The sequence below is a fragment of the Notamacropus eugenii genome, chromosome 5 (genome assembly GCF_028372415.1).
Source record: "Notamacropus eugenii isolate mMacEug1 chromosome 5, mMacEug1.pri_v2, whole genome shotgun sequence".
Classification (NCBI taxonomy): Eukaryota; Metazoa; Chordata; class Mammalia; order Diprotodontia; family Macropodidae; genus Notamacropus; species Notamacropus eugenii.
The window spans coordinates 298,361,515-298,373,418 of record NC_092876.1 but is presented as its reverse complement, the minus strand read 5'-3'; the positions used below and the strand labels follow the sequence as shown (position 1 = coordinate 298,373,418).

Genomic DNA, 11,904 nt, shown 5'->3' with positions numbered 1-11,904 from the left:
TATTCTGAGAAAAAGGGTCCATAAGTATTACCAGACTGTCAGAGATCCACAATACAAAAAGGTTAAGAACTACTGCTATAGATATATTGCTGTAGATAACTATTATGGTGAGTTTTTAACTACGGTCTTTTGGCTTTTTTTTTTTTTTTTTAGGCCACTAGAAGTGATGATATATATAATCCAAGAAAGTCCATTTCAGTCCAGGACTCTACACTGTTGACAAGGACATGGGACTCCTCCTACCAGATTCCAGATGGTTCAATACAACTGACATCCTGGCTGACAACTGTGAAAAGGAACCTTGGATTATTTTCTTTTATTTTTGTGGAAGACCACAATCCCAAATCTATAGCACACATCAGGTAATACTATCTCACCTCCTTAAAGCCCCAAAATGTGTATTTTAATATGTAATGTTATCTACCACTTCTGTTTTTAAACCCTAAATATTAAAGACAGGAATAAGATTTCAAAATATTTTTTGAAGCAAAATTTTTACTTCACTCTTTCATTACATCATCAGTATCATTTACTTTTGTCTTTTAAATAATTTTCAAGTGTAGGTCAGTTAACTAGAAAAAATGTTAGTTTAGGAAAGACAGATTTTCAGTTAGAGTACCTAAGACTTTAAAAATCTACTTCTTCTTGATTTGCTACTCAGAGTTAAAGAAATGAATTTTTGGATTTCTCAACATAAATTAACATCTATATGACAGATTCTTTTTCCAAAGGAAGGCAATCTTGGATTTTTGAGATTTCTGTGGAGAACATATTCACCCTTGATTTTTTTTAAGATTTTCACAGTTGAATACTAAATGAAGACTTAATTTGCTTTCATATCCAACCATAACCCTAGGACCTACCATTTTAATAATCCTCAACCACCATACTAAACTCCCTCATATGCCTGACCTGCTACTTCCTCAACTTTGGGGTTGCTACCATCTGATTTCTATATTAGGTACCTCTGTTTCCTCTCCTCACCTCTCTCTCTTTTCTAATTCATCTGCAGTCTAACTTCTGACATTACTCACTCAATTGAAACTGTTCTCTCCAACATTACCAGTTACATCTTATTTTTAAATGTAACTGTTTTTTAATTAACAAAATTTATTTTCTTACTCTCCCACTTTCTTTCCCTGTCCATTGAACTCTTGATTGTCAAATTTAGTGGCTTTTTTTTAGTCTTTATCCTTCTTGATGGCTCTATTACCATTGATGTCCTTGATAGCTCTCCTTTCTCTAAGTGTTTTTGTTACTATTCTGTCCTGATTTTTCTCCTACTTGTTGCATTTCTTCTCAGTATCTTTTGCCGTATTTTAATCCAGGGCTCACACATTAACTGTAGTGGTCTAGGGAAACCCTTTCCTGGGCCTTCTGCTTCTATACTATTTCACTTGGTGATCTTCTCAGCTCCCATGCATCCAGTTATTTCTATGCAGATCTATTTTCTAGCTCCAATTTCTCTTCTGACCTACAGTCTCACAAATACAACTGCCTGTATTAACCATCTCAAACTGGATACTCAGTAGACATTTTAAACTCAATATGTCCAAAACTGAATTTAACTCTCTCCCAAAATCCTTTCCTCTTTCCAACTTCCCTTATTACTTTTGGAAGTTATACCATCCTCCAAAGTCACCCAGGCTCACATCCTAGGTGTCATCCTCAACTTCTCCCTCACAGTCTCTGCAATATGTTCAATTCGTTGCCAAATTTGTCGTTTCTACTTTAACAACCTTGTTCAAATATGTCTCCTCTGAGAGCATCCACCTTGGTGCAAGCTTTCATCATCTTGTGCCTGGACAATTGCCATTAGCCTTTGGGACTGGTCTTGCTGCCTTAAGTCTTCCTCTACTCTAATCCATTTACCACTCAATTGCCAAAATAATCTTCCTAAAACATAGTTCTCCCCTCTATTCAGTAAACTTGAGAGTCTTCCTATTACCTCCAGGACCAAATATAAAAATCCTCTGGTATTTAAAATTTTTCACAACCTTTCCCCTTCCTCACTTTTTCAGTCTTCTTACTCTTTATTCCCTTGTGTGTTCTCTACAGTCTGATACTACTGGCCTTCTTGCTTTTCCTCAGATGTGACATGCTATCTTCTGACCTCTGTCCTCTTTCACTGGCTGTCTCATATGCCTGAAATGCACCTTCCACCTCTGCCTTCTTTGAGACTCAACTGAAATTCCACCTTTTGTAAAAGGCCTTTCTTATTGATCATTATGTCCCTGTCCTCAATACCCCTTTAATGACTTTCTCTTAAGATAACCTTCCATTTACACAGTACACATCTTGTACATACATACATGACTTCAGGACTCTGGTGAGGATAAAATGAGATCAGATTTGTAAAGCAGCTACTGTTATAATTAGCCTGTCTTTTTTCCTAATTCAAATGTAAATTCTTTGAGAGCAGAAACCTTGATTTTGCTACTCTTTTGTATCCTTAGAGCTTAGCACAGGGTCTGGCACATCTTAAGTGTTTGATAAATGCTTTTTGACAGACTGATCGGACTCTTGAGATCTAGCTTTCTTCCCCAACATTGAATTTCATCTCCTTCCTGAAAATTGCCACTGACTACCAAATCACCAAATTCAGTGGCCTTTTAAAAGTCCTTCTCCTGTGACATCACCATAGCGTTTCATACTGTTGACCTAAATATTCCTTCTTCCTCTGAATTAAGATTTACCACAACCCTTCCTCTAGTTTTCCAGCTTTTCACTGCTCCTTGTCTGATTTTCTAGTTCTCTAGTCTCTTCCCAACTCTATGCAGTGGATATTAGGATGTCTTACTTCCAATCTCTCCATATTGAATTCCTACTCTCCAGTTCTTTTGCAGCCCAACTTTTTTGCAGCCCAATGTTACTTCCTCCATGAAGCTTTTCCTGCTTTCCCTACTCATTAGCTCTATCAGTTGCCTTTGCCTCGCTAGAACTCAAACAATACTTTGCTTCTGTGTCTGTCCTCCACTTAGGCATAATTATGCATAACACTTATTTGTGTTTATTATTTCCCCAATTTGAACTGTAAGCTCCATGAAGGCAGTGACCATAGCTTAGCTAAACTTCGTCTGTATCCCAAAATCTAGCACTGGGCTGTTAATATCTTAGGTGTTTATTAGAAGGATTTGTTTGAAGTAAAATTTTATAAGGGAAGCTAGATGGTGCAGTGAATAGTGTCAGGCCTGAAGTCAGGAAGACTCATCTTCCTGAGTTCAAATTTGGCCTCAGACACTTACTATCTGTGTGACCCCGGACAAGACCCTGTTTGCCTCAGCTCCTCCTCTGTAAAGTGAGCTGGAGAAGGAAATGGCAAACCACTTCAGTGTCCTTACCAAGATATCCCCAAAATGGGATCACGAAGTCAAACATGACTAAAATGATTGAACGACCACCATTTGATAGCTGCTGCAGAATCTTCACAACTGTGGGAAAAGAGGAGTAGAGGGCTGCTATTTTGCTTCTCTGTGCATTTCTACTAATGATATCGTAGGATGTCCCTGTCTTGATTCTTCAGTGAAACCTGCTTCTTGACATCTGTTACATAGTTTGGATAGAAATTTTGTGGCATTTATTTCCTTGACTAAAGTTACTTGCCCAAATTTATTAGGGGTTTTTTTTTAATGTGGAGTGTTGCAGCCTTGTCTTTCAGTACTTTTCCCTCAGGTAAAGGTGCTAAAAGGGAAATAAAAATTAATGAAGCAAATTCCAAATCATAAAAATCTCCATGAAAACTAGAATGGGAGAAAAGGATTTATTCTAGGCATGAATTATTCTAATAATCTTTTTAGAGACAAATATTTCCTGATTAGTTCATATTACACATATGCTATTCTGATACTGTTTAAATTGGAGGAATATTTCCATCTTAAGGAATTAAAAAAAAATCATATATTTCTTCCTCCTTCAAAGGCTTCGAGTTTCCTGTAGGATTCTAAAATAACCTTCTCTAATGAGGATGTCTGATACTGTCACTGTAAAAGATGGAACTGATACAATGAAGGGTTTGGAGGCAGAAATGAAAGACACAGCCAGAGTAGAAAATCTTATCAAATCAGAAAACTGTGAGAAGACTTCAGCAGAAAAGAATGAACGTTGTATTGACAGCAAAATTGATTTACAGGTAAGAAGGATTTTCCCATTGGCATCAAATGTTGTGTTCAGTGAATGTTTTTGTTTCTTTTCATGCAAAATATAATATTCATCGTTTAAAACTCTGGTGTGTCCCTTCAGTGTTTGCTGCTGACCATGCCAGCCATCTGGTATGAACATGCTAGCTCTTTATTACAGTTGTATCATACATTATATATATATACAAAATTTTTGGTCATTTAAAAAAATAGAATAAGAGTTTCTTATCAGAGTCTCAGAGCATCTAGTTTCTGAAGACTTAGCATTTATTTAACCTGAGTTCTCTGAGAATAAAAAGGTTGAAAAGGCAGCCCAAGTCACCTCTTTACTTAATTGGACTTTCCTATCCTGAATTAAATCACCTCTGGTTAAAAAAGAAATATCATAACTGCTGGTGAAACATAGATAGCTAGCCAGGAATTCTTGACACCCTGAGCTTACCTCAAGGTTGAAGAGAGGCTACCAGAAAGAACTTCTGATTTGAAGCTAATATTCAGGATATATGGAAAAAGGATGCATTGTGATAGATGGGAAATTGTAGTAAATTGTACCTTGGGCAGTCTGGGTTTTTTAAGTTTCTCTAAAATATCACTTTTAAAAATGCTGTTTATTTAAGTTTAGCCATTTTAGCAAAGAGGTATATCAAGAAGTGTAAGAATGTCCTTTTCAGGTTGAATGTAGAGTCTGTGGCAAACTGATAACCACCATTGGACAACACCATACCTGAATTGTAGCTTTGTTTAAAAGTATGTATGTTTTTACATTTTTAATCAGCAACAAAATATGTCAATAGCATTTATATATAACCTTAGTGATTAGTTATATTCAAGTAAGAGTTTTCTAGGAAGTTAAAGAGAGACATTTCTTTTTAGATTGTTGAGACTTTTCTTCCTCAGAGCAGGTCCTAGTTCTTTTGTAATGTATGTGTTCAAAATCAAGTTTTTGAAATAGAAAAGTGACAAAAACTTCCTACTTAGCTATCGTCATTTATTAAGCAAATTGTGAACTCTAGCACAATTAATACTACATTAATTACAGGGATTTGGGTTTATCTTGATGGACTCAAATCAAGAAAACCTAAATCAACCGTGAAACTTTGCTTCATTTTCTTTGCAATAGAAGAAATGAAAGAAATGGATTTGAAATTTTACTCTATCCTTACAAGCATAACCAAATGTTTATTTTTTAGCATTGTGCAGCCCTTGAAAAATGGTCAGAACCCTACTAGTACCTCAATAGCATAATCCATTGGTAAAGTATAGGGCAAGGGGGAGTCAACCTGTACAACTTCTCATCCCCCATCTTAGGACTTGGTTTTCTCATAAGTGATGTCACATAGAAAAAGTTGCAAAGAGTGAGATTCTGTAGGCATCCATGTCCAAAAGAAAAACTTTTAATGAGCTGTGCATAGCATTCTTAATTGCTACATATAATTATTTGTTATATTTGAACAAGATAGCTGCTAAAAATGGAATTATTGACTTTAATATAGACATGTGTAAAGATGGTGCTTTGGAAGAGTACTATAGATATAATTGATGTGATTAGGTTTTTTTTGTAGTTTATTTACTTTTTTCACTGAGTTTATATGAAATAACAATTTGATATATGGTTAAGTTCATATAAAGCAAATATGACCCTATAAGTTTATGACACACTTACCCTTCACTTAAGATCTTTGAACTGTTTTGTGGGTGAATATATTTAATGGGGTATTTTTGTTTTTATCTTATCCTGATAAATGCTGTAGTAGATGAAGCAAAATTTTAGCTCAAAAAATTATAATTTTGATTATAAACAGGGCCAGTCCTCTTGTGTTGATTAACTCAAAATCACATAAAGCTTGTTGCCTTATCCTACATAGTTAGGAAATGTGGAATCTGATAATGAAATATTCTGCTTAATAGAAACTTACCAAACAGAACCAGCAAAACATTACATACATAAATGATTACAATAACATAAAGAGAAAGAACCACCACAAAACAATTGAAACTGGATCTTGCAAAAGTATAAAGAACAAGCTTGGCCACAAACCAGAGATAGCAAAAGATAACTTTTCCTGAATTCTTTGCAGAATTAGGAGGTCCATGCCTATGGTACATTGCATATAAATGTCAAATTTTTTTCAGTGTGGTATTAGTTTTCCTGTTTTTTTTTCTCTTCTTTTTAAAAGAAATCCTTAAAAGGGATGGCTTTGGAAAGGAAATCCAGAAGAGATAAGGGGGAACCTAGACAATATAAAAATAATAACAAAAAAAGAAAACCTAGTTTTTAAAAGATAAAATAGAGTAGGAAAGATAAAGACTTAAGTTAGATACCATTCATGAAATAGCAAATTTAAAATGTAATAAAACATATTTTGTTCATAACTAAATATAATTTAATCTTCTGGTGATTCAGAAAGAGTATCTCAGAGTCATTATTGTAATGTTAATTTTCATACCTGTTGGATTTTTTTAAAATACCACACTGGTTACACCTACTTTTAACCTTACCTTGAGTAATAACATGTATGTCCATTTTATTCTACTTATTCTTAAAATACATCAGCTTCACTTTCCTTATCTGTTTAAGAGAGAAGGAGTTGGCCTCTAAAGTTCATTCCAGCCCTAAATCTCTAGTTGAAAATCTACCTTTCATTTTTTTCCTATTGTTTGATTATGGCAGTGGCACTGGTAATCTGTAACAAGGGATAGTAATGAGGGATGCCACATGCAAGAAATATATATGTACAATTAAAAAAAAAAAGCTCTTCTGTTTCTAAACAAGAACTTACCAAATAATACTTTGAGCATTTCATTTGATAAAACTACTATTTTTAAATTAAGAAATATCATTTTCTTGTCATCGAAGTAGAGACAATGTAATTTGTTTGCTTGTTAAAAGTTTACATCATGAAAGATTGTTATGAAACACTTTATAATCAAAACAGCTGAGGTTCCCCCTCCCACCTAGCAGATTGGCAAAGGTGAAAAAATATGGGAATAATCAATGTTGGAAGAGCTGTGGAAAGATGGACATATTGATGCACTGGTAGAGCCATGAATTGGCCCAGCTGTTTTAGGAAGAAAGTGACTAAAATGTCCATACCTTTAACTAAGAGATCCTGTGGCTAGGCAGCTACCCAATGGAATTCAAAGATTAAAAAATTAATGATTCCATATAAGTCAAAATATTCATGGTAGTATTTTTTTTTTCCTTTTTGGTAAAAGAGAATTGAAAACATGATGTATTCCCTTGAATTGGGGAATGGCTAAGCAAATGGTGGTACCAGTGGTGGTACCATGAATGTAATTGTGCCATAAGAAATATTGGGTATGAAAACTACAAAGAAGCACAGGAAAACTTAAATGAACATATTTAACATGAAAGAAGCACAACCAGGGAAACAGTGTAAATGAAGAAAAATGAATAAAACTGAATGCTGTGTAAGTATAATGACCAAGCTTGGTCCTAAAGAAAGAATAGAAAAGCTCACCTTTCTTGAGTCATGGTAGAAGTAGGAGAACTATGAGTGTGTATAATATAATATCCTGTCAGACTTGATTAATGTATTGATTTTGATAAACTGCTTTTTATATTTTTTCCCTTTGTCATTAAAAAAATGGGAAAGGAATATATTTGGAAATAACGGTGACATAAGTATAAAAGAAATCAATAATTTTTTTAAAGTTTACATCAGAAGTAATTCCATCAGATGAGAATAGCTGATAGTAGTAGTAGCAGCAGCAGCAAGTAACATTTATATAACTTTTTACAGTTTGCAAAGCACTTTTTATGTGTCATCTAAAGAAAACTTTGCAGACATAAAAAATCATCTGAAAAGAGCAGTAACACCCAGTTGACATCATTGTTTATAAATAATTCTTCAAAAGTGTTGCCTACCTCCTTTTTCTTTCAAAGAAAAGAAAAAAAAGAGTAATGTCTCTTTTTGATTTTCTTTTTTAGTTTTTCTTGATATTTTGTCCATAAACTTTTAAAGAGATTGATGAATTAACAGGGAGTTAGTTTTTTTGTTTGTTTGTTTTGTTTTTTACTTTCTTGAGAGCTGGGCTTAATTTCTCTAAAATAGGTATTTAGATAATTTGCATGCTACATAAACATAAATTTAAACACATTCACTATCTTATTTGACTAACAAGTCCTATTTTTAATTGAGATCTAGGAGGTTGGGCTTGGCAGAGAGGTAAATTAGTTCAAGTCCTACTATAGTAAAAAGAGAACACTGACTTTAGGATGAGAAGACCTGAGCTCAAATCTCACCTTGGATAATTATTACTCTGTGTGACTTTGCACATATATAAAGAAATAGATATCACATAAACTCCATTGCCCAAAAACATTCAATATCTTTGAGTGTGTCCTAGAGTATAGAATTGAGCCAGAGGAAGAACATGAGTTGGGCTGCACATGGGAAATTGTGCAGTAGTTTCAAAGATCCCAAACTGCCCATTCCTACTAAAACTCATCTCCTTAAAACCAGTTTCTCAGTGATGATTCAAAATCCTGGAGCACCATGATCTACGTGTTACCAACAGTGATTTACACGTAAGAAGTGATATAAAAGACATTATCAAGAATTTGGTTGTCTAGAAAGAAGGTTGGGGTAGTCATCTAACAAGAATAAAGGATACTAAGTGGACAATTTGAGTGGTACATTGGGACCCCCAATATACAGAAAGAAGAAAAGGAGGGAAGAAAGGATTCCTATATATTTAATAAATCTAGTGAAAGTTATGCAATAAAATATAGACAAGAATCACAGGAGAACACCTTGTGGAAGCATTGAAATCTACTTCATATGATAGTCATGAACTTCTTTCAAATTAAAGGTAGCACATACATGTAATGGTTTACCATGGGGTCCTGCCTGATTAGGAGAGGCAAGTGAAGTCAGGTAAGCAGTGGGAGAAATTGGGACAGATAAAGGACCTGAAAGTTATAGTAAAAGTAGAATAGTTCCCATGAATGAAAACAGTGGGATAGATAGGATAACATTGTAATTAGAGACATTATCAGAGTCTGAGATCTTTTAAAAATTGTATTTATTTTGAAGTAATTTCACAGGTAGACAGGTAAGATTTTTCCAGGTCTCCTGTTTGATATCAGTCATACCTCATACTTACTTGTGGATCAGTTCTGTATGTGTAAAAACAGACTTGAAAAGGCCAACTGTGTGTGGCATATTTTCCATTACTAAGATCTACTGAACCCAACCCAAATCTACTAAATTTCATGTTTCTAGCAACTAACTAGCTAACGTTTCTGACCATATTTTTAGAACTTGTCATTTTGTTCTTTTCCTAGTCTGTTACTGATTCTAATAATAGAATAATTATCCTAATTATTATTATTAGTGTAATAGCTAATAATTATAATAGTTATAGTAATTATGTTTTATTAATTGTATAATAATGGTAATTGTAATAGCTAATATTTATATAGCACTTTAAGGTTTGCACATATTATCTCATTTCATCCTCACAACAACCCTGTGAGGTAGGTGCTATTATTATCCCTGTTTGAGGAAACTAAGTCTGAGAGGGGTTAGGTGACTTTGCTTAGGGTTATATAGCTCTTAGAGATTGCTGAGGCAGGATTTGAAATCAGCTTCATTTCAATCATTTGTGGAATGGTGAAAAAGTTGTCCATTGTTGAATAGCCATTATGAAATCCTGCATGTTCAGTACTAATACTCTCCTAGAGATTGCCCTTCATTTATGAATAGAAATCTCTTAATAAGGATGTAGATTGGAGAGTTGACACATAATAAAAGACTTATCCTTGTCTACCTCTTTAAGACTCTTAATTTTATTCAGCTTTAAAATTTTCTTTTAAAAATGTTGGTTGGTATCTTTCATTTTTATGTCACCCTTATTTTCCATATATGATCATCTCTCCTCTCTCCAGAAAGCCATTGATTGTAATAAAGAATAAAAGGAATAGTAGAAAAGAAATCTGTTCTGCAAAACTAACCAACCCATTAGCCAAGTCTAACTGTATATGCAACATTGGTTCCACAACCACAGTCCCCAACTTTTGCAAAAGGAAAGAGATGTGTGTGTTTATATGTCTCCAGAGGAAGCCCAGACCAGAGTTTGGACAGGACACCAAAGAATGTAGAAGATCTTTTATTTGGTCACCCAGCATTTCCTCTGGCATAATTAGACAATGCAGGGGAATGTGCAAAAAGCCTCTACTAATTGTGAAGATACAGTTAAGAAATCCATGAGCTCTTTGCAAATATTGCCTTTATCATCATGACGTTGGACAGCAGAAGGTCTATATCTTATTGAGGATCTGTCCCCACGCTAAGTCTGGGACTCAGTCATAATGGGTCTCACAAAAATGACCCACATCTTTCCTGTTCTGGATCACCTAGAAGTCATGGAAAATAATTGTTTGTTACTCCATAATATTTTCTTCCTCCATGCCCCTTTTCCATATACATTTATGTCCAAGTCCACATCACAATTTATTTTACATTTCTGGATAACACTATTCATAACCATTCCAATTAAAATATCCTTCTTAATTCTGGGACCAACTTGCTGTCCATCTATACTGTCTTTCTATCTATAAGTTGTTTAAGAATGTTCTGAGGCTTGAAGTAATAAGCACATAGACATCCTACAACAGAAGTTATCTGAAGAGCCCACCAGCCACAAATAATCCCTCTTTAGTTTGAACTCTGTGCTGAATCTTCTTCACAGTAGCAAAAACCCTTCCATCTCCATGTTTTATGCCTTACTTGATGTTAATGACTGAAGAAGGTTGTTTCTCTTCTTCTAAAGAATCATAAATGGTTTTGATGAATGAAGAGGAGACACTTTTAAATTTAAAATTTTAATTTTTGTTTTCAGTTCTAAATTTTCACCTTCTCTTCACTCCCTCCCTCACCCATTGAAAAGTCAAAAAATATGATACCAAGTACACATGAAATCTTGTAAAATATATTTCCACATGAGCTATGAAGAAAAAGAAAAGAGAAAAAATATGCTTCAATCTGTACTCAGAAACCATTGGTTCTCTATATGGAAGTAGATAACATTTTTCATCATTAGTTCTTTGATATTATCATGCATTATTGTATTGATCAGAGTTGCTAAGTCTTTCATAGTTGGTTATTGTTTACATTATTACTTTGTTCATTTTTCTCCTGGTTCCCCTCACTTCACTTTGTATCAGTTCATGTAGTCTTTCAGGGTTTTCCTGAAACCATCCCCTTCATCATTTGTTATAGCACAGCAGTATTCATTTACAATCATATGCCATAACTTATTCAGCCATTCCCCAATTGATGGCCATTTCCAGTTCTTTGCCACCACAAAAAGAGTTGCTATAAATATTTGTGTACATTTGGGTATTTTTCCTTTTTCTTTGATCTCTTTCGGGTACAAACATAGGGATTGTATTTCTGAGTCAGAAGATAATGTACACTTTTATAACCCTTTGGGCATAGTTGCAAATTGTTCTCCAGAAAAATTGGACTAGTTTACAGCTCCACTAGCAATACGTTAGTGCACCTATTTTCCCACTTCCTCTCCAACATTTGTCATTTTCCTTTTTCTGTCACCTTAAACAATCTGATAGGTCTGAGGTACCTCAGATTTGTTTTAATTTACATTTCTCTAAGCAGCAGTGATTTTATAGCATTTTTTCATGTGACACTATTGGATAAGAGCTTCTCAGGTGGCTTATTGCTCTACCAAATCAGATGCTTTTTCGTTGTCAACAAGCAATATAATCACAAAGAGATTCTGT

The 11,904-nt window shown here is 34.3% G+C and overlaps 1 protein-coding gene across 13 annotated transcripts in view; it reads left to right on the top strand.

Annotated features, from left to right (window-relative positions):
• Window positions 1–246: 246 nt before the first annotated feature.
• R3HDM1 (R3H domain containing 1) overlaps window positions 247–11,904 on the top strand; it is a 92,601-nt gene continuing 80,943 nt past the window's right edge. For 12 of the 13 annotated variants that reach the window (XM_072613224.1, XM_072613221.1, XM_072613222.1 and 9 more), the window contains exons 1-2: window positions 247–362; window positions 3,919–4,129. In XM_072613224.1, the coding sequence (XP_072469325.1) occupies window positions 3,959–4,129 (171 nt within the window). In that variant the 5' untranslated portion in view covers window positions 247–362; window positions 3,919–3,958. Of the gene's footprint in view, window positions 363–3,918; window positions 4,130–11,904 lie in introns of those variants that run through there. The other variant, XM_072613225.1, reaches the window with a different exon arrangement.